Raw genomic sequence first — 27,725 nt, 5'->3', positions numbered from 1 at the left:
AATTTCAAATATGGCCAAATAGGGAACCACTATGGAAATAACTGGTACACTTTCCCTATAGTGTGTTTTTCAAAATTAGAGAAATGCCAATATGAAACAACGCGATTTTTCTATCTCTTATAGGGGGAGATCCCCCAGTACCGGACACTTAAGCCACTAAATCCATAATTCGAAAAATATTGATTTTATGGGCTCGTGTTACCCATTTATGATAAATATTATCCCTTTTATAGTGTACAAAAATAAATTTGAAAATATAAATATGAATTTTGACAATGCATTTTGATGATGTATTTTAGTACCAAATTGATCGATCTTGAAAGGTCCCTCCCCTTGGTTATGCGACCTTGCCGCGATGGGAGGGCATAATCCATTAGCACATATGATGGAAACCAAAGGCGTAACCTGTAGTGGTGGTATCACATTTTGGCATATTTTGCTTAAAGCCGCGTCATAATTCATATGGCATAGACGCAATAATATCTCGGATGTGATCCAACGGACATTCTGCGTCATTGATAGAATTGATGCCCATTTCAAATAAATAATCTATTCGAAGTGGACATTAATACTATTGGTGACGTTTAGTTTGCCTTTTGCTAACCAGAATGATCCGTAGCCACTCTTACTATTAGCTAGCTAGATACATCGTTATCATATACGACGTAGGGAATACTTAGGAACTCTTAGGAAAATTACTAGTAGATTCACTGAGTAGAAATAAGTGGCGACAATCTTATTTTAATATGGTTTTACATTGCCATAATAAGAAATACCTCCTTTGTAACAGCGGTATAAATAATCTAATTCCAGCTTCATTTTCGCAAAATTTACAAGTAGAAAGTAGGCGTTGTGAAGCATTGCATTTGCCACCGAAAAGTGAATCTTGTAGGAGACTGTAATAGAAGCCTAAGGTAACTTTACTCTTTAATATTCGCTATAAAAATGACTATGGAAAGTAAGACGCTGAGATCGATCGATCATTAGGGTACACTTGCTAGTTTCGAAAAATTGTTGAACAGACAAGGAAAGCGACTTTTTTCTTTAAGGATATATGAACGTAATGACCAATAAATACTTTTAACAACAAAAATGAAATTAACTAGAACTACTACTAAACAACCTAATTTTGTTAAGACTTGACGACAATTGACATTTAAGACTCTAATCTCACGTAAAAGACAGAAGTAATCAGAATAGCACTTGAATGACAAATTATTCAAAACCATTTCGACTAGACAGTTTTAGTAATGGTACTACTACACTACTATTTCAAACAAATTCTGATAGAGCTGCTGATTTTCATAATGCTTCCTTTTCTCAGAAGCAAGGGAATATGGGTACTTTTCAAAAACTACCACGTCACAATACTAATAAAAAAGCAGTGTTCATGTGGGCGCCATTGCCTAGTCCGTCTGAGTATTGGTCCTGGTAGAGGGGAAACTTGGCACAAGCCAGACCGAGGGTTCAGCCTTGACAAGTTAAGCTGTCAGGCAGCTCCAACTAAATACCATACAAAAAAAAAAAAAAAAAAAAAAAATTGATCGATCTTGAAAGGTGGCACCCAATACCGGACACGATCTGGAAATGCCTCGAATTCTGCAAATTTGAATATCATTGAATTGTACACTATAGGAATAGTTTATAATTACCAATTCAATGCATTTGCAACATTTACAAGAATAATTTGAGTTTTTCTTAGTTTGCCTTAGATGCCTATCAAAAACCTCTTTCAAATATGATGAAAAATAGCACATTTTACGATGTTGTTCTGAATGTTCATTCTTCTTAATTTTATTGCATGGTTGCTACCATGATCGACGGAATCCATGAAAAATAAATGTATTTTGAGACACTGGTGCAATAATTTCAAAGACATCATATAACAAATCAAGCTGTCCGAAACTGGGGGACAGAAGGTGCTTAACTAAAATTGTAATTTGTCCATATTTAGGCTCAAAATTACGAGAATACGTCAATTTTTTAAAGATTTTCATACTTTTCTACTTTTTTAAAAAGGCATGCATATTTCAAGGATGTGTTATTCTACGCAAAGATTAGTCTACATAATAGTTTTCTTTTCTACTAATACACCATCTTGATTGGACCATGATTTCTCAATGTTTTGACTTTGTCCGGTATTGGGTGCTGTCCGGCACTGGGGGATCTCCCCCTACTTTTTGCGATATATGCCGTTGTATGTAAATGGCCCTTAAAACCATGTTTTTATCACAATTTATTTTCCAAGATTTTCAACATTTTTCTGCTGTACAATGTTGTTTGCAAAAAGCAGTGTTTTTGCAAAAGATTGTATCACGCTATCTTTTGAAATAACAAAGTTATCCATAAATTATTATTTTTTCAAGAGGTAGTTAGCTGCTTCTGGCGTAAAATGGCACAGACAATCCTTAGAAATTAATGAAAGTGCCAGAAGGTAGAAACTTTTGTCTCTAAGAATCTTTTCATACGTTTTACGTTAAAATGGCCTTTGACCAATACCTTTTTTGCTTAAATAAATAAAGAGTTGTGATATTTAACAATCATACGTTTGTCCATATGTCTAACTCTTTTGTAGGTTAGGTACATACAAAATGTGAAAAATCTTAGCAAAAAGTTGTGAACAAAACTAAGTTAAAACGAGTTTTTTCAGACTATTGCATAATGACAATTTTAAAGGCACAGAACTAAGAAAATAATAAGAATACAAACTTAATCTAAAAAAATCTCCAAGAGGAACAAGGAGGCTGTCTGTCCGTGCACGAAGTTTTAAAATATTATTAAATTTAGATTGCGGGTTATTTCACATTAAACCCGGAACACTTTTATTGGGGTGCATTTGTTTATTGTGCCAAAGACCATTACATGCTAGTCCGTTGTCTAGTTTGGTGCTTCTTTCAAAATCCGATTGTTATGGGAATACATATTTACATGTTGTTGAACGAAAATATATCAAATTGCTATCGAATGTTCTCTGAACAAACCAATATATTTAATTTTCAAACATCTCTATTTCTACCCTATACAGAGTTTGTTATCATAGTTTCCTCTATCCAGTCCAGATAGTTACCCACATTGGTATAAACGCCGGGATGGTTGCTGGTGCCACATTTGTACGCTCCAAAGCTAACAACTCCAACGAGATAGTTTACGAGTCCATATTCCCGTGTTAACGGTCCACCGGAATCGCCGCGACAGGAATCTTGACCTCCAGATCCTCCGATGCATAGCTGATCCTGAGACAGTACTATACGCTGCGATTCAAATGCTTCATCGCAAACACTTTTCTTTTGACCGATCAACATAACATGTCTTTGTATTCCGGGTGTTGCTAAAATAGAGAATAGAATATCACATTCTAATTGATTCGCGAATCATTATACTTATATATATTAGGGGAAATTTATTATTAAGTAAAAGAATTTTAATGTTTGTATTAATTACCTAACACAATTATGAGTGTTTTACAAACATGTTGAGTTGCCACAAATATAAATATACCTTAAATCCAATGGTTTCATTTGTAATTGTGGCACTTTATGTCATTTTTATTCTTTTGTTGCTTTCTAACAACTATTCTCGCGATTTAGAAGAGGAAAGTTGCGATTTTTATTCAAATATATTGTTAATTCCAATTTTAAGACGCAATTTTCGATTTTTGAGTTGTTTATGCGCTGGAAGCATTACAAACTATCCATTGTATTTGAAATCTTACTATCGATAGGTCAATGGCTGATTATGTGAATAAAATCCCGTACATCCTTAATCCTACCTCGATCTGTTTGTCCCCAGCCGGTGACGACGAACTCCTCCTGATCAATCGGCAGCTGTCTGACCTCTTCACTAAATGGCAAGCAAATTGGTATCACAAAATCATTGATGTTGACGATTGTTTTCGTTTTCAGCAGCCCAATGTCGTGCCTCATGTTTGGATTATGTACCTGATACATAGGATGAGAAAAAGCTTCCTCTATTTCGTACACTGCTCGGCATATTTCAACATCATTTTTGATGGTACAATTTGCCTTTTTTGTAGTATCCCATTCGTTAAATCTAATACGGTGGCTGAAACAAAATGATTAATTGTATTAGATAGTCTATCAATATAATCAATTATTAATTACTGGTCGATGAGATAAATTCATCACTTCATGTTTCTCAAAAAAAAAAACATAGCTAAAATTAGGTAATATTTGAATTAGTTTCTGCCTTTGACTTTGACAAATATGTACATATTAAGGTGGTTCAAAAAAATCGGCTTTTGCTAAACACCGCCCATTCGAATTCAGGTCAAATTCTGGGTGTCCTTTCAAAGCTCATTTGGATGGAAATTGAAACAGCATAAGCCCTTCGAAGTTTCATTCGAAAAACTATGGAAAATCCGAATAAATCGGGCAATCGGTCACAGTTTTTGCCCACGTGTACTAAAGGTTTAGCTAGAATTATGCTGATATTGTTAAATAAGTTTATCAGCTATAACTCTATTGAATACCATTGGCAGAATCTGATGCCAAGATTATTTTTGATAACGCATTTCTAATTATAATTATTATTTCGTCCATTTCATTTTTTTGAACTATTGCCTTTTTTTTTTCTTTCAAAAATGGGAGTGTGTGGTCTTTTGATTCTGTTGCATGCTCCTATGGGGCGAGCATCGGAATCAAGATCAATCGTGCTTTGTGTGAGAGCGAAAAGATATTACTGTTCAGTAGAGGATGGCGTACCAACTGGTGAGCTCGTTTCATGCTTATGATAACACATTTTTATAGTGGCAGCGTTACGTTTATGTAATCATGTTACTACAAGTATAAATCCTTATTTCTGTTTTGAATAACTTTAATATACATTTATTTGTGATATGCTATAACTCTATTGAGCACCGTTTTCAAATCAGACGTATCAGTAACTAGTAGATTTGTACCCGACTACCGTAAGAACGTCATTCACCGCTCATTTGACAGCATTTCAATATGCTAAGTTCTGTCGAAGATCCTTTTTCAACATTTCACACAACTTTTTGCGTGGGCGTATCACCATTTTATTATGTAGGAAAAGGTTGAAATGTGAATAATGTATATTGGACCGAATAATATGTATGACATTCATACAAATTTATAGCGCCATTCACCGCTCATCCTAAGGAAGTAGGCCCTATACATAACACTACTTGGAATCAAATAAGCTTATTGTGTATAGTGATTAATACATTAGGGCGGTTTATCAGGTTTAAAATGGAGTTCTGTCAAATTGTCAACTATTTTGGTGAGAATTTAAAGATTTATATGAATAAAGTAGTATAATATCTCCAACACTTACATTCACGTTGATGTTTATGAAGAAGTTTGCTTGAAAAACTAATCATTTTTTATCTATGTTGAGGTTTTTGCAGAAAATTATTATAAGAAGAATAAGTTTTGACTTACTGATGGTAAATTGTTACACATAAAAGGACTAACGAATTTAGAAAGTTTTTCTAAATTTCTCCATAGTTACTTACACATAAATCTAAATCGTCTTTGGACTACCTTCAAATAATCACCAAAAAAACTGTAAATTTGACAAAACTCTATTTTTATCATAACGATTGTAAGCATGATATGGAATATTAAATTTTCAAACATTTTCTAAATTTGAACCGCTCTATTAATACATTCATGCTATCTACTAACCGAGCACCTTAGGGGCCGTCCATAAATGACGTAGCATTTTTTCGCTGATTTTTTACACCCCCCTCCCCCTTCGTAGCATTTCGTCACAAATGCTGGTACTCCCCCCTGGAAAATACGTAGCATATCAAGCACCCCCCACCCCCTATATTTTTTTTATTTGTTTTCTTTAGCGACTGGGTTAAAACAAAAAATTGTAATTGAGAATTTCAATACAAAGTTTGATATTAATTACTGACTGAAATGAAAGGATAATCTATTCTAACAGTTTGATCAGTTTGATATACAGTAGCGCTCAAAAGTAATTTGGAAAAGTTTTAAATGAACATTTTCCTTGGTTTTGGTGTCCAGTTTCTTATAGACTAAATTATATTAATATTGCTGTTCTTACCATAATAAAAACAAGTTTACTATAAAAAATGTGAAAAAAAAAATTGATTGGATTGACGAAGCTCGTTACTGTCGAGTTAGGGTCCAATAATATTTTATAATATATTGAACAAAAATTTCGTTATATTAGAGGATTGTTTTTTTTTTTAATTATTCGTTTTTAGGCAATAGATTTCAATGAAGATGATCAAGAAAATATATTAATTTGAAATGAATCGTCGTTAATATTATCCAATTTCAAATCATTTTAGCAAACAGTGGCCAGATACATAAAAGATTACAGTTGAAATATTTGGAATGTTTAGAAAATTTTAGTGATTATTATACAAATACAATAATCTCTATTAATATTTCAGTTGATTTTCATTATCGTTTGCATACTGAAATAATCTTACACAACCTATAATGAAACCGTTAAATAATAAAAATTCTTCAAATTACCGAGTTATTAACAAAATTTAATGATAGGGCCATTTTGTTAACACTCGAATCTTTTATCCTCATCAATATTCAGGCTATTCCATCAAGAGCATTGATATATCAAAACAAATGATGAGTTTATTGGGTGGAGATCTCCTGCAACATTGAAGGCATAATTCACGGAATAAATATCTTGCTTTAAATGTAATATTTGCCAAGAAGAGCATATTTTATTTCCTTGAAGAAATAAAGCCCCAACAGAAAATATGGATAAAACTAAAACGGCTGACTTTATGTCATGCTAACAAATGGCAAAAAAAAATGTGCTCCAAGTAGTTAGAGCATTGATTTTTAATCAATTCATTAAACTTATTTTGTTTATTTATAAATTTATTAATTTGGACACGAATATAATATAATATTCACATAATTATTTAAAGTTTCAAAACATCTGTTTGATTGTATTTATCAAGAAAATCTAAAGTTTCATAGATATTTTTTCAATCTTGTCATATGAATGTTTTGAACAACCCAAGTTTATAAGTAAAAAAAAGAAGTTTCATAAAAATAATTGTATGCAAATTCTTTTCAGCGCCATTCTTTTCACGGACTTGATTCAAAATGCTACGTCCACTAACTAGGACCCCTCCCTCCCCCTCGTCATACTTCGTCACAAATTCGTGAATACCCCCCTCCCCCCTAAAAAGCTACGTCATTTATGGACGACCCCTTAATTGTTGAGACTAGACCATTTGAAAAAAAAAACGCTACATGCAGCTTACATTGACCAAGACCTCGGGATGCTGATGATACAGTGTGCCGCTGTTAACGCCCATTGATGATGCACCAGGGATGCTCCACAGTATACAGAAAATCTCCTTTTGCTGACTCGATATTGAATGACACCTGCCCAGGGGTACAAACCAACTCCCGTTTCTTCGCCTCCGAATATACGGTTTGCGAGTTTTGAAACTCCACATCCTGCCACATTTTGTATGATCGGGCAGCATACCTTAAAGCAAGATAATAATTTGCAAAATTGACCTTGAAACTATCCGCTGATTCACGTAATCGACGTACCAATGACTTAGGTGGATTAGCACCATCAGACACCTGACCACATTTGTTGTGTTCTATGAAGTAGTATTGTTCAGGAGTATTATGTTTCGACCGTAGAATATCTAGGGCAAATTGACAATCTTTAGCAGTTACACACCGTCCAACTCGGTTATTCGTTGTTATACAAGTGTCATTGAGTTCACTTCGGGCGAAAGCGATTCTCAGTATCAACAAAAACAGCACGACTGAAGAAACCATCTCGGACTGCGATGATTGTAGACGATCGTGTCCGATGGTCGAGAGATCAATCTTCTAACTGATACACGTATGAGCAGGTTTCTACCACTACAGTGAGGAAAAGCCGACAAAAAAGCTTGCGGTGGTTGTGTTTTAAAATAATCATGTTTTCATTAATCACGTTACTTTTGTTTGCGTAGATCCTTTCGCCCATAGATTCCCAAACTACGGTGAGCTAACAATCTTTACTCTGACCGTATATTAGGGATCTTTCACAAATTACGTAGTATTTTCGACTATTTTTAAAATACCATTTGTAATCCCCATAAATTCTACCTCACTTATTAATGTTCTTTTTTGCAAGAATAACATTCATAAAATCAATGTTATCAACGTTATCAGCTATATATTTGAAGTTTTGAATACAATATCTTTGATCCGTAGGAAACAAATTAAGGAAACATAGATTAAATCTTAATTAAATCCGTTGCCTGCTTAAGAATTATAGACTCTGATTTTACGAGCTCGCCCGAGTTTCTTTATTTATTAATTATTTTATATTTTCATCATTTTTTTTTTTTTCAGTATTCCACAAATTCAAGTCAATTTGTTCAGCAGCGATTTGTGATAAAGTAAAATATTTGGCAAAATTTTCTTGAAATGTGGTTTGCACAAAACTTTGGGAACCATTTTTCAGAATATTGTTATGGGAATCCCATGAGATAGTGAAAGCGAAACATATTAAAGCTTCTACTGCAAATGGGTACGTTGGTTAATTAGTAAATGGAATTCCTCCAATGGCTTCAGCCATGTTGACTGAGTTTTTTTTCCCGGTATGGTCCATGGACTTCTCGGGTTGGAAAATTCTTGAAAAGTGTTATCGTACCGGTCGCACGGTATGAGAATGCGAAAACGGTTAGTTTGGTATAGAAGCCATTCAATTTATACCTAACAGTGATAGTGCTCAACGGTAAACTGAGAAGTAGGTTCTGTCTCATTGAGGACGTTATACCAAGAAGAAAAATAAAGTAAATGAAAAAAAATTGGATACATGGTCCTTATATTTGCGAAAATGGAAAATGTATCCCAATGCTTCCAAAACTCATCTTATAAGATACCCAGATAAAACAAAAGCTCTTTATTTTAAACCGTCAAACAGACAGTGTTCTTTTTTAAGGCCCAAGTAAACTTAGAGCAAAAGTCAAAACTGAAAAATCCGATATTTAGATTTTAATTACAACTCAAGAAAATTACGACACAACACCATTTAATTTGCAAATAAAACGGCTGTGTGGTTTATTTTGTTTAATTTCTCAATTATTACGGAGAAAACTGCTTTTTTAGCTTTGACATTTGCTCCTATTTAACTTGGGCCTTAACACAGTGTCCTATTCTAGGTTGTGATGAGGTGCATAGTTGGTTCGATCTAATTCATGACTAAATGCTACCCCACGTGACACGTTAAACTAGAATGAGTAACTTAAACTCTCACTTCGATTGCATTGTAGAAAAATCTGGCGACTACTGTTGAATTTGAAATTCAATTGAGGGGGTTAGAAGCAATGGGACTTCAAAATTCTTCCAGCAATTTTGCATACCATACAAATTGTATGAGATACACACAAATAAGCAAACCTTCTACGAATTATATTGTTCTTTACTATGTTGGACAGAAAAATCATTTATAAATACAATTTAAAAGCTTGAAAACAGTTTGTTGGTGTATACCAAACTCACTCAAAACCATTTTGGTGGTTCGCACTCCTTTATGTTTGGGTCCCTCAATTGCAATACATGATGAATTTTTATATTCATGTGAAATTTTTTAATAGTAGTTCAACAACTCCAGCAATCCTCAATAGCTAACCAATACTTCATTGAGGTATTTTCAGTTATCTTAAACATTTTTTTCAATACCATAACAGCACCAAATTGAGGTGTCGACAATACCAGGTCTACTAAACAATATCTAAATAAGGTATATTACCAACATATGGTATGCATAGATAGATGCGAATTATTCGTCTCTGTCCGGGGTTGTATGATATAAGAAATGAATGTAATGTTCGGAAAGATACTAATAAAATAAACCCCGTGTACCAATTCCACACATGAGCTGCGCTATAAACTAGGATTGCGTAATGTATCATTTCACCATTCAAATGAGTTGAATGTTGTGGCTTTATCAAGAGAATTTCACAAGTAGTTTCAGTTTTATACAGTCGGTGTTGCAAAGTAGTTAAACATTATACATCTACACCGAAAGATTTAGAAAATCTCAAAGTAATGTTTATTACGTTTCCGAGGTTGGTCCTGTACCGAAGCATAGTTTTTAGCAGGCATTTCAGAATTCGTTCTCAATCAATTTCAAAGCACGATCAAAGCATGCGAATAAAGACATCGCAGTTGTATCGGTCCATGACTGACAATGTTTCGCAAGTTGTATCATGCTTGATAAACAACAACAGCAAAGGAGAGTCTTAAAGCGAAAGTGATGATAAAACGCATTGGATGGTATGAATAAAAATCGATTAATTTACTACACTATGCTACTACTAAAAACAAAATCCATAGAGTTTACTTCACTTTTGGTACCTTTCGGACATGTAGTGCGTACTACTTTCAAACATGAGCGTTTATTACACACGGGTAGCAGTGAGCTTTCAACTGATGGCGCGCTGAAAAAAAAAACGCCATGGTAAATGGAACGTGATACTGAATAGAACAAAAATCCATTTAAAATGCACCGTGAAGCACATAAAGGGAATGCCAGATTTTTCTCATATTTACACTACAAATCATGTAAAATTATGAATATTACTAAATTTCCGCTATACACGCGTAATAGAGCATAGACTCTAACCAATTACGCGACAATTTGCACAAATTCATGTTGTTTATGTATTATACACGTTTTTTAGTATAAATTCGCGATAAATCCGCAAATTCACTTTATGTGCATTTTTTTTGTGAAAGATTCAAAGATTTTTCTGAATGATTTTCCGTCTTCGCCAGCTCCTGTGATTTGTGGAATTTGCTAAAAATCTGTATCCTGTGAAGGGATCATGAGATTACAGCAATCATGAAATTATAAAGTTCAAAGCGTTTTCAAGATTCCAGTACTGAGATTCTAATGAAATAGCGGTAGAATTTGAAGCTTTTTCTGATATTTCTAACAGCATGTTGAATTACGATGATGGATATGGGATTCTAAGTATTTCTGTCTCATTTTCGTTATTTCGGTAGGTTTCCTGGTAGTAGGTTTCTCTGGAATTCCTAGACATAACAATAAATTCGCACAATTGTGGTTGGATTGTGGAAGATTTTTTGGAACTTTAGAAGGAATCTCTAAGAATTTTGGCTAAAACACTTATGAGTCCAGTAAGGTTGCTGAGTTTCTTATTAAACTCATGTATTTAATTCGAGATTTTAATAGGAATTGTAGTGACTCCGATCGTAATCGTTAGTAATCAATGGGGTTCCCTCTGAAACACCAGGATTCTCATCGAAATTAGAAAAAATCATACCGATATCACGAAAAATCCCATCGAAATCCAGAGATAGTTACCAAGATTTATACTAGAATTAAAGGTTTCCTCTGAAATCCCACCGGAATTGGAAATCAACGGGATCTCAAGTTTTTGTCAGAATTCGAAAATTCGGACCAGAATTTGCAGGAATCCCACTGAAATCTCATAGATTCTTACAGAAATACCCTCTTAAAGATACCCACATACTTTCAAAAGAATGATAACTAGATCAAGTACCGGATTTCTAATTCCCGAATGGTTTTCAGAATCCCAGAATTATTATAACAAATCCAGAATGGCTATCGGAATCCTAGAATTTCTATAGGGATTCCGGAATTCCAAAGTAAACTCAACTTTACTACATTATATTTGTACCCCCTCGTTTTTCTCGCATTTTTTACTATTTGGGTAGGTGTTTTACTTTACTGGCATGATTTATTTTTACTTTATTACCGAGATTTGCCTACTTTATTACCGAGATTTGGGCTACTTCATCTCGGGACCAACGGCTTTACTTCCCTTACGGAGGAAGTCGCCACTTTAACTTTATCGTTACAAGTAACTAGCTCAGGGATGGGATTCGATCCCAGGTCCTCGGCGTGAGAGGTGTGTGTTCTAACCACTACACCAGGTCCGTCCCCGTTACTGGCATGATAAACAATCCCCGAACATCTTATAGCAATAGTGCTCCCCAGGTTTGGAGCCTTGTTTAGATGGGTTTTATCATGTACCTCAGATATATCAGAGTTGTAGCAGTAAACGATAAACAGCCTCTCATGATGTGCAGCGGATCACGATTGTTACAGAGAGCGATTAGATTTCTCACTAATCACATCAAATTTTCGCAGAACTCAATCATAACAAATTAATGGAACTTTCGTCGGAAATAAATGAACAATTTTTACTCTAGTTATATTCTATAATTTGGTGTTCAATCCAGTCAATATAGGCAACTACATTAGTGTAAACGCTGGGTTGGTTTCTCACACCACAGATGCGATCGCCGAAACTGACCATTCCTACCAGGTACCACGTGTTGTCAATTTGTCGCATCAAAGGTCCACCGGAGTCACCCCTGCATGAATCTTTTCCTTCCTCTCCGCCTACGCAAAGCTGTGTTTCCGCTAACGCCATGTTCTGTTTCCTGAACACTTGGTTGCACATGCTCAAGTGCTTACCGATGACGGTAACCTCTAGAAGTGTTGGGCTATAGTAACCTGTAATACAGGAGATTTTAGTTCACTGAAATGGTTGTGGAATTACAATGCAACTACCGTTCTCAGTCTCTCCCCATCCGACTACAGTAAATGGTTCATTTTCTATAGGCATTAGCTGAATAGTTTTGTCTAGTGGAAGACAAATAGGTTTGATGTATTTGCTTATTGTGACCTTCTCTGCTAATTGTAGAAGTGCAATGTCGTTTAGATGACTGTTTGATAGTCGATTATAATGGTCATGCAATATGGCACGTCGTACTTCCGGTTCTAGATTGCATATTTCTCCATTTTCTATGTTCTTACAACTGTGAAGGTTATCGACATTCCATTCGCCTAGGCGAACCCTATGCCTGAAATAAAATTTACTCTTTCAAATACGTTGAGATTTTGCTTAGTTGTGTGAAGTTATGATAATCTTTTCCCGAAACCAAACTTCAAAATTACATTCTCCAATTTCTGGGAAGACCTTCGATACAATGCGCGGCGGTCAAAACAGTTTGAAGATTGATCAACGCCCCTCCACAGAGCGATTTGGTGACTCCTCTGCCTAGAGTGTAGACTAGCAAAGCTGCCCATGGGTGGGATCCCGGCTCTACGTCACTGCCACCGGTAATTCGGTTTACTATTTCCTGCTCTGGTTCACCACAATGGCCACAGTTTCGAAGTATTGGACAGCAAATCTGGAAATCAAAGAACATCATATTGTGTTAAAACCTAAAAAAATACAAATGGTCTTTAAAACATCGCCATAGTGCGTGTACATTTGAATATTCAACATCTTACAATGTGTTATTTTACATCATATGAAAGAGGTTTTAGACGGTATTGAGAATCAACTTTTATTATTGGCCAATTTGGTACTAGAATGCACCATCAAAATGTAATGTCAAGATTCATATTCACATGTTCAAATTTATTTTTGTACGCTACAAAAATGATAATATTTAATTATTATGATCACATAAAACCAATATTTTTTTAATTATCAAATCAGTGGCTTAAGTGCCCAGTACTGGCGGTGCAGTGTTGAGAAACTCGTGAGTACTCACTGAAAACTGCAAGCTCACTCGCGAGTATGAGTTGTACAGCTTGAACTCTCGACTGAGTATACTCAGGCGTGAGTTTCAGCTGTACAACTCATACTCGTGAGTGAGTTTGTGACTAATGCTAACTCACTCGTGAGTAATTTTACTCACTTGAAGTATTGTAAATATTGTAAAAGCTCGAGAATGGTCCAAATAAATAATAAGTAATAAGTAAGGCTGTTCTTGGGGCGGCCTTATTCAAATGGTAAGACGAAAATTTTATTCTGAAAACTATTTGATGCACAAAAAAATTTACAATAGGGGAAAAGCACCAATTTTCGACCCATTCATACGATTTTGGCCTACTTTGTATGAAAATCCGAAAATTGGCACAGAATTCTTGTGGGTCGAAAATTAGTGCTTTTCCCCTATTAAATTTTGGTACCAGGCTGCAATTGATTTTGGGCATTTCGCTCCGTATGTTGTATCGTAAACGCCCTTTTCTCCCCTCTTCTGATGTTACGCCTCTACTGGGTCAGATCCTGCTTTTTAGCATAATGAACTGAGTATTTCCACATTTAACTACTATGAGCTTTCTTTTCCAATTGAATATTTTTGCTTTCGTTAAAGACTTTTAATTCAATGAAAATTGGATGATAGTCTCTATGGTGCAATTTCAAAACCCGAGCAATCGACAACACCAGCGAAATGACGAACACCGCAACATAAACTCTGTTCAATATACAATGTAACCCCCAACAAGAAAGTACTCAAATTTGGGTTGGTTTTACGCCAAATTGAATTCTTTTAATACGAGCTTTAGGAAAGTTGCATTTAACTAAATTTGGCTTATTGTGCCAAAGTACATCCCTTGGGTGAAAGCAGCTCTCTCTACTTTTGACAACATTCGTGAGAAAGAAGAAGCATACTGAAAGATTTTGGATTCAATGAATAATCGATTTACTTGAATTTGAATAAACCTTAAAATTAGGTAGTTTTTCTCCATGTAGAGAATAATATACAACCACTGTAAATAAATGTGCTGTATTACGTACAAGTGTACTACAATAATAGGACCATAGCACCACAACAATAATAAAAACCTGAGACAGAGACTCGAAAATACGAATATGAATTTCGTGTCAAAACGAACCACAGCCTCTGATTGGTGCATCAAACAGTTTTTCAAGCTGTGGTAGTTTGGCTTTAAACTGAGCAGGCCGTGCGTTTGATAAAATGGACCGATGCACAAGATCACCAATTTGACGTTTGAGCGGTGCCGTATTCATTGATTTCCATGGTCACATAAACAACACGGCACCGCTAAAACGTCAAATAGTGAAGTCGTGCATTGGTCCATTCATTATGGACCGATGCACAAGTTCACTCATGGACGTTTAAGCGGTGCCGTGTTATTTATGTGACCATGAAAACAAGTGAATTCGGCACCGCTTGAACGTCAAATTCGCGAGCTCGTGCATTGGTCCATTACTCAATCTGTCAAGTCAACAAGTACCACACCAGCAATGTACGGCAACTTCAGCAGCTTCTGTGTTCAGCTTTTTTCGCTTTCCTTTTCAATTTTAATTTATGTGGACCTGTTTTCTGGCAATATAAAGATCCTACAAGAGAAGAAAACTAACAGTAAGCCAAGCGTCACATCTTGTCTTAGATAGAAACAATCAAAATAAGCGAACATTATTTCGAGATTTTTTTTTACTCTTCTACCCACTTGGGACCATTATGATAATAGTGAAAGCATGTAGCAGTAGTATAACAAAACGCAAGTTATGCAAGCCTGCTATTAACGCATAACAGTTCAATTTGCCAATAATAGTGTAATAGGCCCATGGGAGTGGTTCAATGAGGATAAACTTATCATTCAGCTATAAGATTCTCCAAATAGTCTACTTTTTTTCCAACAAACCTCCCTTATATCTTGTTTTAGTAAAGAAACCAAGCAAAATTAAATGAATTTCAACTAAGTTCAGTAATGTTTAAATATCCATTCTGAAAAATGCATAGTACAATATAGAAGTCGACAGCAGCTGTTAATACTATGAATTATTTATAAGGTACAGTGGGGGAAGTGTATCAGTGGGGTAAGTGGATCATTCGTCAATATTAAGCATAAATACTTGAATATGTTCAAAGTTTTCACGCCATTGTTTCGTTTCATGTTATATTCGTACGTCCACACTGCTACTATTGCAAAACTGGTACTTCACATACACTAACACAAGCAAACTTATTAGCTGCAAAAATTAATTAATTTCAAAATTGTTTTCCATTAATCAAAAATCCATTGTATCTCTGTCTAAAATCTAATTCTATTAGTTTTTTCGACACATGGTGAGCATTTCAGTTCTAATTGAATGAATCACAATGAAAAATATGTGATTTTTATAAATAAATACAGATATATTGTACATGGTACACTTACCCCTACTTTTTAATGGGGTGGGGTAAGTGGATCAAGTATTATTATCATTTATTGGCAGACTGCTACGAGAATTTTTATAAGTTTTAATATTCGCAAATGTTTTTTTCCTTTATTTTTTTCATTCCCGGCTTAAATTTGTCAAATTGACCATAGAGAATTTGAATTAATCCACCTAAAAGCTTTTTTAACCTTTCTGGTATAAAAAAATATAAAATAATAAAAATTTCAAAACCTATACGAAACTTTTCGTGATTTATCTAAGTTGACTTGCAAAAGAACAAAATATACTAATTCCCTAATTGAAAACATATTGTCGTACCTTATTTGATCATATACATTATTCTAGACAGATGACACAAACATATTCATAAATAGAATAAAAAGATTTTAGTTTGTTATTCAAAAATAAATGTAACTAATATTTTCAAACTACAAGTGTTTATCGAAAACATCGTTAGGAATAATCCTACAATGCTTCTATTTAACTTTTGTGTATAAATGGATGAATTTTCTCCAAATTATTCTAGTTACAATGTTTCTTTGTTGTGCGAATTAGTGTAAACTAATGTAAACATATTTTTAAATATATTTTGATTAAATGAAGATACTTTTTAATTTCAAAGTATTAAAATTTACCATTAATAGCACTAATAATAAGAAGTAAGAGTAATATCATTCTTACTATAAATAATTACATCACATTTGTTTTGAGAACAGATTTTTTTTCTATTGGTGATCCACTTACCCCACCATGATGGGGCAAGTGGATAATTTGGCGCAAATTTTTAAGTCTCTTATACTCAATACATAACAATCAGAAAAATCGATGATTTGAAGTATATTAGTCCCTCATTTGTTATAGCATAGCATAGCATAGACTGACTGTACATGTCAATGGTTGCTACTCCGTGATTGATCGGAACTGGTAAGAATTGCACTACGATCCAAATGAATAAGGGATGGGAGTTTCCGCTTACTCTCGAAGTGCAATTTTAGCAGATCTAATATTATTGATCAATAACGGCGCCGGCCAAGCCCTTACAGTCAGTTGGGATGGGGAGGGAATGTTAGGGTGTAATGATTGTTGCTTCTAGAGACCGAAAATACCTCTGCATCTCCACAATCACCACGGGAAGGGTGTTTATTAGTGAGGGAGGAAAAGATCTGGGAGTCACCTCTGGTCGGTGATGCGATCCATGGACAAGGGGGAAATATACGACTTGTATTTAAAGCTAGTTTTGTATTTTTGTCTCGAGAAGTTTTTGGAAAAATACGTCAACATCTATAATGTCGAACAATTCAAAAGACGTTTTTATTAATGACGAAAACTGAAAATTACATGTATATATTTTAACTTATATGAAACAGGAATAATGCCGACACTTGTAGTGACGAACCATACATAGTTTGTTTGAAAATTACATATGAGTATTACTGTGCATTTTGTCTCGATATGGTAGAAGTTTTAGGAAATACGTCAACATTCACAATGTCGAACAATTCAAAAGATTTTTTTTAATAAATAATTTTTATTAATGTCAAAAAGAGAAAAATATATGCATATTCAAATTGTATAAGAAAAAAGCATAATGCCGACACATATAGTGACGAACCATACAAAGTTTGTTTTAATATTACATAAAAGTTACGCTTTCAAGAAAATATGTGTTATCATAAGCATGAAACGAACTCACCAGTTGGTAATCTATTCTCGACTGAACACAAAACTGACACTGACAGCAAAACTTCTTGGCGTCCCGAAAATAAACCGTCTTGCTTGGGCCTTCCCAAATACGTACCCAGCAAGACGCTCCAAAACAGGTGAAAAAAAAAATCTCCGGCGACGAAAACACGCGCGAATCCGTCAGCAAAATCAATCGGACGACGCAAAACCGAACTGTCCTGCTTGGGCTTCACGAAGCACTACCCAGCAAGACGCTCCAAAACAGCATAGCATAGCATAGCATAGACTGACTGTACATGTCAATGGTTGCTACTCCGTGATTGATCGGAACTGGTAATAATTGCACTGCGATCCAAATGAATAAGGGATGGGAGTTTCCGCTTACTCTCGGAGTGCAATTTTAGCAGATCTAATATTATTGATCAATAACGGCGCCGGCCAAGTCCTTACAGTCAGTTGGGATAGGAAAGGAATGTTAGGGTGTAATGATTGTTGCTTCTAGAGACCGAGAATACCTCTGCATCTCCACAATCACCACGGGAAGGGTGTTTATTAGTGGAGAAGGAAAAGATCTGGGAGTCACCTTTGGTCGGTGATGCGATCCATGGATAAGGAGGATTTATACTTAAAGCTAATTTTTAGTTTTTTCTCAAAAAGTTTTTGGTAGAAGATTTAAAATAAACGTCAACATCTATAATGTCGAACCATTCAAAAGAAGTTTTTATTAATGGCGAAAAGAGAAAAATATATGCGTATATCTTAAATTATATGAAACAGGAATAATGCCGGCACATGTATTGACGAACCATACATAGTTTGTTTGAAAATTACATAGAAGTATTATTGAACATTTATGCCTCAATAAGAAAAGTCTTTGGTAGAAGTTTTAAAATATGCGTCGACATTCATAATGTCAAACAATTCAAAAAATATTTTTAGAAAAATCAAAAATGTTATGTTCATTAGGATTGTAAAAAACAGGCATAATGCTGACACTTGTAGTGACGAACCATACAAAGTTTGATTGAATATTACAAAAAAAAAATAACGCTTTCATGAAAAAATGTGTTATCATAAGCATGAAACGAGCTCACCAGTTGGTAATCCATCCTCGACTGAACACGAATATCTTTTCGCACTCACACAGCGTGAACAGCAAAACTTCTCGGCGTCCCGAAAACGAACCGTCTTGCTTAGGCTTTCCAAAACACTGCCCAGCACAACACGCGAACCGAAAACCAAACTCCCGGAATCCTGAAAACGAAGCGTCTTGTTTGGGCTTTTCAAAACATTGCCCAGCACAACTCGCGAACCGAAAACCAAACTTCCGGCGTCCCGGAAAACGAACCGTCTTGCTTAGGCTTTTCAAAACACTGCCCAGCACAACTCGCGAACCGAAAACCAAACTTCCGGCGTCCCGAAAACGAAGCGTCTTGCTTGGGCTTTCCAAAACACTGCCCAGCACAACACGCGAACCGAAAACCAAACTCCCGGAATCCTGAAAACGAAGCGTCTTGTTTGGGCTTTCCAAAACACTACCCAGCACAACTCGCGAACCGAAAACCAAACTCCCGGAATCCTGAAAACGAAGCGTCTTGTTTGGGCTTTTCAAAACATTGCCCAGCACAACTCGCGAACCGAAAACCAAACTTCCGGCGTCCCGGAAAACGAACCGTCTTGCTTAGGCTTTTCAAAACACTGCCCAGCACAACACGCGAACCGAAAACCAAACTCCCGGAATCCTGAAAATGAAGCGTCTTGTTTGGGCTTTTCAAAACACTGCCCAGCACAACTCGCGAACCGAAAACCAAACTTCCGGCGTCCCGAAAACGAAGCGTCTTGCTTGGGCTTTCCAAAACACTGCCCAGCACAACACGCGAACCGAAAACCAAACTCCCGGAATCCTGAAAACGAAGCGTCTTGTTTGGGCTTTTCAAAACATTGCCCAGCACAACTCGCGAACCGAAAACCAAACTTCCGGCGTCCCGAAAACGAACCGTCTTGCTTAGGCTTTCCAAAACACTGCCCAGCACAACACGCGAACCGAAAACCAAACTCCCGGAATCCTGAAAACGAAGCGTCTTGTTTGGGCTTTTCAAAACACTGCCCAGCACAACTCGCGAACCGAAAACCAAACTTCCGGCGTCCCGAAAACGAAGCGTCTTGCTTGGGCTTTCCAAAACACTGCCCAGCACAACACGCGAACCGAAAACCAAACTCCCGGAATCCTGAAAACGAAGCGTCTTGTTTTCTACCCAGCAAGACGCTCCAAAACAGGAGAAAAAAAATTTCCGGCAACAAAAACGCGCGAATCCGTCAGCAAAATCAATCGGACGACGCAAAACCGAACTGTCCTGCTTGGGCTTCACGAAGCACTCTATATTAGTCCCTCATTTGTTATCCACAGAAAAAAGTTTGAATTACATTGTTCACGTTAGCTGTACATAACAATGAAGTTGACTATTGATTTTTCTGTATCCACTTACCCCACGGTACCTTATTTACAATCTTCCACCTAGTAAAAACATACTAATATACTATTATATTTTGCTTTGGAATTTAGTTACTCACCATACTTACAAAGAGTAACTTACTCACTCACCGAGAGTAGTGACGTCATACTCACTGCGAGTATTACTCTTTACGTGAGTAATACTCGCAGTGAGTTATGACTTCATACTCTCGCGTGAGTAAGAGTAAGGAAAGAGTAATTCACAGTGTGAGTATTACTCGCAAAACGAGTACGAGAGTGAGTATTTTTTAACTCGCGAGCACGAGATTCCCAATACTGCTGGCGGGTCGACCCCTATACATATGACTCATATATGATGCAAATAATGATATGAGCCAAGATTCCATATAAGACGTCGTTACAAGGCCTTAAATATACGTATAAAAGTGGAGGCGATATACAGTATCGGACATATAAAATGCACCAAAACAGTTTTTCCATACAAAATGGTCAACTTCAGAGAGCTATAGCTCCGCCGTTTCTCAACCGATTCTTTTATTTTTTTTCTGTGACGAACTACAAATTTCCTCAATTTTCGAAAACTATTGTAAAAGTTGTGTGAAAACTATTGACTCAAAAGTTACAGATAGGTTGAATTTTGACATAAAAAATGCACCAAGACACAAAGTTATGTAGCAGAAAAACTACGCGTCGTAGCATCTTGATATCTTCAGCGCATTTTCTCATCGCGTGATAAGGACCAAATGCGCTGAAGACACCGAAAGGATACGACGCATAGATTATCTGATATATTACTTTTCGTCTTGGTGCATTTTTTATGTCAAAATTCAACCTAAGTGACATAAGTTAGTAACCAAATGCTGTTTTTCCATACAAAATGCCCAAGTCTGAGGTGCTGTATCTCAGCATCTGGAAGGCCGAATTGGCTGAAATTTGGATGACGAACTACAAATAACTTGAAATTTTGCCTGTAAGGAAATTATTACATTGCAGTCATTTTACATAGAGTTTCAGAGGGTTGTTCAAAGACAAAAGTAAGTAACCGAGGGGCTTTGTAATTTAATTCAAAAACGGTAAGTCGTGGAAAGTTGGTCTAACGCATAAAAAGTACTTATCAAGAGCATGCCATTTTACTTGACTTTGGTATTGTATCATCACTATGTATTGTTCAGTAATTCCAGTAATGCCACTTCAGTAATTCAGTAATGCCACACCATAATTTTGTATTATTATAGTACACTCTCGTGCAAAAGTTTGGGTTCACCACCTAAAACACATGCACAAATGTTTTGTCCACATCTGTCTGGACCAATGAATCAAATTGTCATCAAAACAGATGGAAAACAAACAACAAAGCAAGCTCGCTCACAACCGTTTGTCCCAACTTTTGTGGATAAGGATACAATCAAAATTGTCATGACAATCACAGAGCGCAACATTGTTGCAACCTTTTCAACTCGCGATTTATCAGTTATTCAAAACACAAAATTAAATTTGTTTAATGAATGCTGTTCGATAATGTGTCAATGTTTACCAACACGGAGAAAGTTCTCGAAAATTGCAATGCGAAGCCCAGAAAATCGCTCCGCACGTGGCGATCGATCATTTTCATATTCTGTTCAAGTGATGATAAACTGATGTTGCGGTATAGGATTGTTGCAACAAGAATAGGAGATGACAATGTCTTTGTTGCTGCGTCTGCGTGTTTTTTTTTTTTTTTTTTTTTTTTTTTTTTTTTTTTTTTTTTTTTTTTTTTCACTGCGTTTGCGTGTTGGGTGACAATCGATTCACTGGTCTGGACAGGTTATGAGTTAATATCATTTCATAGATATTTTGACAATAACATGTTTTATTTTTGTTTAGGGTCGATGTACCAATAGCCGCATAGCTAAGGACAAATATTCGTATAAAATCGAAAAATAAAGCCTGAGAAATTGTTTTTAGATCATCTGAAAGCTTTTTATCTTGGTTTTGTAGAAAAATTATGAAACATAAGAAAACTCATGTTTTTGTATTTATTATCGCTTGTGCCACTATAGGAACACATGCGCCTATAGTAGCACTATTCCTAATTTCTGTTCCTATAGTAGCACTAGCCTCACGGAATAGGCAAAACACAAATCAAAACCGTAGTTTTACAAAACTTTTATATTTTTCCTTTGAAGTGTGGATCAAAAGCGTTCGATTGATGTAAAAATGTTCCTAATTTATCAACTATTTTGTTTAAAGCCTGATTTGCTACTGAAAAGGAATCGCTAAAGAAATTTCTCGCCGATTCCTTACAGAAATTTTCTACAGCGACTCCCATTTGAATTGACTTTTCCTTTTAACTGCGTACTGCGATCAGAAAAAAGCGTATTCTTGATCGATTCCTTGCAGAAATTTGCCATGCATCAAGATAGGCCGAGAAATTACTTGTCAGCAGCGAATCAGGCTTAATAATAAAATAGTTTCTCTCAGTAGTGCTACTATAGGAACAATAGGTTAACTATAGGTGCTAGGGAGCTAAAATTTTAAGCAAAACTATTTATTTCGATCATTTTTCGAACAAAATCGAGCTGTGTGTCAATGGTACTTAGATAAATAGCTACTGATCTTCATGTCAAAAATTATTTTGCTACGATTACCAGCGAAACGGCCGTAAAAAGCCACTAGTGCGACTATAGGGGACCGTCCACTAAGGGAAAACACCGACCCTACTAAATTATTACTTAAAGTTGTGACATTTTTCAAAAAATACACTGAAAAACATGGATAATTTTCTCACAATTATTTGGAAATTCCGCTTGGAAGTGGTGGAGTGTTTTAGTTTTTGTTTCTTTAAACAATATCTTTCGATGTCTAGTAAATATATATTTTCTTGTTTTTTTTTCGTCAAAAATGTGATGCTTACAACTTGCAAAGTTTCCACAATACAAAACTTTTAGTAGGACCGTAGAGCCACAAAGTATGTAGCTTACCACTTACCAATGTTTCTCGATGTTGATTTTCACCTGATCTGCATATGCTGTCGTTCGAATTATTTGAATTTTCAATCACAGCTGGACAATGTTCTCTTTTAACACAGCGTCCTATTCTATCTTGTGATGAGGTGCATAATTGGTTCAATCTTTGACTGAATGCTACCCCGCATATGATGTGTAAAACTAGAAAGAGTAACATTAACTCACACATCAACTGCATCGTAGAAGAATCTGCCGGTTACTGCTGAATTTGCAACTGAATTGAATCGAAGTGAATATAAGTGCGAACTACATATATGAGAGAAGAGGCATAGAGAATACAAGAATTATAATATAGACGATTGATTATTGACTTCAGGGGAAAATTGAAATCAAAGGGGGAAGCTGTATCAGAATCGGAAACAACTACATTGATAAGCCTTTAATTATCAGCAAATTACACAAACATTCGGTGTTTACATATTTTGATAAATAGGGAGCCGGATCCTATTCTTGTCACTTTTGATTCACGTCGGCAGTGGGTTTTTTTGAAAGCTCTTCTTCTTCTTCTTCTTCTTGGCATTAACATCCCCACTGGGACAAAGCCGGCTACTAAGCGTTGTGTTCTAATGAGCACTTCTACGGTTATTAATTGAGAGCTTTCTTTGTCAAAGTTGCCATTTTCGCATTCGTATATCGTGTGGCAGGTACGATAATACTCTATGCCCAGGGAAGTCTAGGAAATTTCCATTACGAAAAGATGCTGGACCGACCGGGAATCGAACCCAGACACATTCAACATGACTTTGCTTTGTAGCCGCGGACTCTAACCACTCGGCTAAGGAAGGCCTAAGCTACAGAGCTTATATTTGGCCCAGTGAATCAAATTATCATCAAAAAAGACAAAAAACAAACAACAAAGCAAGCTCGCTCACAACCGTTTGTCGCAACTGTTGCGGATAAGGACACAATAAAAAGTAAAATTGTCATGACAATCACAGAGCGCAACATTGTTGCAACCTTTTCAACTCGCGATTAATCAGTAATTTTAAACACAAAACCAAATTTGTTTTATGGATGCTGCTTGATAATGTGTCGATGTTTACCAACACGGAGAAAGTTCTCGAAAATTGCAATGCCAAGCCCACAAAATCTCTGCGCAAGTGGTGATCGATCTTTGTCATATTCTGTTCAAGTGATGATAAACTCATGTTGCGGAATAAAATTGTTGCAACAAGAGCAGGAGGTGACAATGTCTTTGTTGCTGCGTGTTGGGTGACAATTGATTCACTGATTTGGCCACAATATGCGTCGTACTGAAGCGCTTATTATTGCAAAGTTTCAGACAATTCGTCCGACAAAAACCTCCCATGCCAAAGTGAATCATGGGAGTGCCCAAGTGGTTCTGCACCCTATGTTGTGCAATTGCGTATATAATTGTTTACAAAATTTCATAAGCGGTGGCTTGTGATTTAATAATTTGATACGTGTGTGACACGTAATATAGCACTGGTGCTCAAACTGCAGTATATTGCGGGCCAAATCGCGATTTTTTTTTAAATCACAGCTGCGAGCCGCATAGGGAAATTTAAGTGGTTATGTGAAATTTCCAATGCGTCTGACTTTGATGAACTCTTATTCACAGCATTGAAGATGTAAAAATGATTTTGTTGGCTCACCATACAACAAAGAGCAGATTCCGTTTTTATAAACCGTTTATTTGAGTTCAATGTGGGGGCGGTTATAAAATTCCTGGATGAGAGGAGAGTAGCTATGAAATATAGAGTTTTTATAAAACAATGCATCTACAAATTTTACTCACGTTTACTACGCGCTCGGAGTCAGACAACAATTGATACTCTGACGGTTATTGTTGCATGGATACCTAAAGTTAATTTTAAGTTAATATCTTTTATGGTTGATTCAATTATACTATACAAACGAAAATAATAATCACTCACCAACTAATTATTTGTGTGATTTTAGATTTAACTGCCGTAATGAATTGCTCGCCGTTCGTTTAGGTTAAGCTAATAGATAAGTAGTTTAGAATAGAAATTCAGCATGTTCAGTTCATAATAATTCACTCTTACCGTACTAATAGAAAATAGCTTATTAACTTTTATCATTAACTAACAATAGATTAAGATTTTACTAACTTTAGACATAAGTTTGTTTTAGATTAAAGAATTGTGCCAATTTGTCTTTGTTCACGCCTCGTTATTCTAATTTCTTGCCATCTCATCTCCTTGACAGTTTGCCAAGTCCATATAGGTACTACAGTTTCCCTTTGTAATAGTATTCGTAGAAGCGTTGCCAGTCCGGTGGAACTGCGCGTTGACAACACTCCCCCGGGGTACGCCAACTTCCGGTTGGCTTATAATGCTTCGCGGTGAACATCAAGGACTGCCAGCTTCGTAGCAGGCCGTTCGTACACTCCGTTAGCTGTTTGAACGGTGGCAGATCGGATGCATCCATCTCGTCCTTTGTTGGTCAGAATGATTCGTCCCTTTGGCCAACAATTTCTGGGAAGTCTTGGGTCAGCGATGACGACTATGTCGCCGATCGAAAGCGGCTTCGTGTGCGCAAACCATTTTGTCCGCCTGGATATTTCTGGGAGATAATCACTTACCCAGCGTCTCCAGAACTGATTGGCGAGTATTTGAGAGGTTCGGTAATTGCGCTGTAATGTAGAACCACTATCATCTAGGGTTGAAAGAGGTTTAGACCCATTCGATGACCCGAGAATAAAATGATTTGGGGTCAACGCTGGAGCAGAATCGTTGTCGATTGGTACATGGGTCAGGGGCCGAGCATTCACGATATTCTCTATTTCCGTGAGTGTGTTCCTTAGTTCTTCGTCCGTGAGCTTCGATGCAGGACGAATTGCCATTAGGTTAGTCTTCACCGTACGGATCAATCTCTCCCAGCAACCACCCATATGAGGTGCAGCAGGGGGGTTGAAAATCCATTCTGTATCAGGACTCACAAATTCGGCCATCACAGGTTGGTTGATTGCAGCCACAGCTTCACTTAATTCTCGGTTTGCACCGATGAAATTTGTACCTCGGTCACTATAGATTCTCCTCGGAGTACCCCTGCGAGAAATGAAGTTTCGTAGACCCATAATACATGAGTTAGTACTGAGGGAACAGACCAGCTCAATGTGGATCGCTCGGACGGTCAAGCAGGTAATCAGCATTCCCCAACGTTTTTCCGTCCTCCTACCGACGACCACCTCCAGAGGACCAAAGTAGTCTACCCCGACATATGTGAAGGGGCGCGTGAACGCTGCAAGTCTTGCTGCTGGAAGGTCCGCCATGAATGGCGGTTGTGGAGCCGCATTTTCGTTTTTGCAACGCTGACAACCTTTGCGTGCCTTGGTGAAGGCGACTCGAATGCGGGGGATGTGAAACTTTTGTCTCAGTTCGTTTATAACAGTTTCGTGATTACAATGATGGTATTTGTAGTGATAGTGCATAATTACTAGCGTCGTGATGTGGTGAGTACGTGGCAAAATAATTGGCTGCTTGGTGTCGTGACTGACAAATTGACAAGCGCCGATTCTGCTTCGCATCCTCAGAACTCCCTGTTCATCTAACCATGGGCTCATTTGATACAGCGGACTAGATTTTGGAAGAAGTTTTACAGAAGAAGTTGAGCGTTGTTGCTGCAGAGTAGTTACTTCGTCAGGGAAACCTTCTTGTTGAGCAACACGAAATAGATACGCTTCAGCTTTTCTGAGTTCCATCATTGTCAGCGGTCCTAGAAAAATTTGTTGCTGTTTCGCTTTCAGTCGTAAGTTAGAGATGTAACGAAAAACAAATGCCATGCTGTTTCGTACGCGCTGCCAGTTCGAGAAGTTGTTGTACCGAATAAGTGAAATGTGTGGAGCCGTGCGATGAACCATCAAGTGTGGACGAAGCTCTGTAGTGGGCGGTGAAACTAGACGAGGGGTTTGAGGCCATTTTGTTTCTGAACACCATAGAAAATCCGGACCGGTGAACCATCTGCTGTCTGATGAAAGATCCGGCTTTCCGTCCCACTTAGTCCCATCGTCGGCCGCGTTAAGCCTGGTCGGCACCCATCGCCATTCCTCTGGCTCAGATGTTTCGAGAATCTCACTTACTCGGAAGGCTACAAATTGTGAGTAGCGACGATGATCTGAATTGATCCAGTGAAGCACGTCCCGAGAATCTGTCCAATACACTCGTCGAGTAATCCGAAGCGTTAGAGAGGAGATGATGGTCTGCGCTAGTCTTGCTCCAAGAACGGCACCTTGAAGTTCCAACCGAGGTATGGAAAGGAACTTTAATGGAGCTACACGAGCTTTCGAAGCTACAATAGAGCACTGCGTAGATCCGTTGTAGTCGAATCGAAGGAACGCTATCGCAGCAAACCCGTTTTCGCTTGCGTCGACGAACGTGTGGAGTTGGATGTCGGTACAGCTGCTTACTGCTAACGGAGAGCTGTAACAGCGTGGAAGGCGGACGTTTTCTACTTGGGGAAGAACGCTTGTCCACAGCTGCCATTTCCTGTACACATCTCCTGAGACTTCTTCGTCCCACTGCACCTTCGATCTCCACACTTCCTGTAGCAAAATTTTGAGAAATATTAGGAAGTGTGCGATAAGTCCTAAAGG

General features: G+C 36.9%; 3 protein-coding genes and 1 long non-coding RNA gene across 8 annotated transcripts in view; 1 reads left to right on the top strand and 3 right to left on the bottom strand.

Moving 5' to 3' along the window:
- The window catches only part of LOC5564200 (glycerophosphocholine phosphodiesterase GPCPD1), a 119,507-nt gene that overhangs the window by 38,964 nt on the left and 52,818 nt on the right, over positions 1-27,725 (top strand). The gene's annotated exons all lie outside the window — the stretch shown is intronic.
- On the bottom strand, positions 2,955-7,861 carry LOC5564204 (serine protease easter). The gene is made up of 4 exons (XM_001648494.3): positions 7,554-7,861; positions 7,256-7,485; positions 3,770-4,062; positions 2,955-3,328 (listed from the first exon to the last, which is right to left on the bottom strand). The coding sequence occupies exons 1-4, from the start codon at positions 7,788-7,790 to the stop codon at positions 3,018-3,020; spliced, it is 1,071 nt and encodes a 356-aa protein (XP_001648544.2). The 5' UTR covers positions 7,791-7,861; the 3' UTR covers positions 2,955-3,017.
- LOC5564199 (serine protease easter) lies at positions 12,198-23,518 on the bottom strand. Its single transcript, XM_021844543.1, has 4 exons — positions 23,109-23,518; positions 12,961-13,196; positions 12,574-12,866; positions 12,198-12,516 (listed from the first exon to the last, which is right to left on the bottom strand). The coding sequence occupies exons 1-4, from the start codon at positions 23,322-23,324 to the stop codon at positions 12,206-12,208; spliced, it is 1,056 nt and encodes a 351-aa protein (XP_021700235.1). The 5' UTR covers positions 23,325-23,518; the 3' UTR covers positions 12,198-12,205.
- Positions 24,452-25,464, bottom strand: LOC110676483. The gene is made up of 4 exons (XR_002500434.1): positions 25,177-25,464; positions 25,045-25,113; positions 24,906-24,968; positions 24,452-24,835 (listed from the first exon to the last, which is right to left on the bottom strand). It is a non-coding gene; the product is annotated as an uncharacterized LOC110676483 (long non-coding RNA).

This window comes from Aedes aegypti, chromosome 2, assembly GCF_002204515.2.
Source record: "Aedes aegypti strain LVP_AGWG chromosome 2, AaegL5.0 Primary Assembly, whole genome shotgun sequence".
In the NCBI taxonomy this organism is placed as follows: Eukaryota; Metazoa; Arthropoda; class Insecta; order Diptera; family Culicidae; genus Aedes; species Aedes aegypti.
The sequence above is the reverse complement of the archived record's forward strand: the minus strand, read 5'-3'. Positions and strand labels throughout refer to the sequence as shown.

What these genes read in the sequence shown, in the direction of transcription:
- LOC5564204 (XM_001648494.3), bottom strand. Translation starts at nt 7,790, where the DNA reads ATGGTTTCTTCAGTCGTGCTGTTTTTGTTGATACTGAGAATCGCTTTC. An exon ending in CTAATCCACCTAAGTCATTG is followed by an intron (nt 7,486 to 7,553) that starts GTACGTCGATTA and finishes TCTTGCTTTAAG; the next exon opens with GTATGCTGCCCGATCATACA. An exon ending in ATCCCGAGGTCTTGGTCAAT is followed by an intron (nt 4,063 to 7,255) that starts GTAAGCTGCATG and finishes ATTTTGTTTCAG; the next exon opens with CCACCGTATTAGATTTAACG.
- LOC5564199 (XM_021844543.1), bottom strand. Translation starts at nt 23,324, where the DNA reads ATGCAGTTGATGTGTGAGTTAATGTTACTCTTTCTAGTTTTACACATC. An exon ending in CTTCCCAGAAATTGGAGAAT is followed by an intron (nt 12,867 to 12,960) that starts GTAATTTTGAAG and finishes ATTTTATTTCAG; the next exon opens with GCATAGGGTTCGCCTAGGCG. An exon ending in ATGGGGAGAGACTGAGAACG is followed by an intron (nt 12,517 to 12,573) that starts GTAGTTGCATTG and finishes CCTGTATTACAG; the next exon opens with GTTACTATAGCCCAACACTT.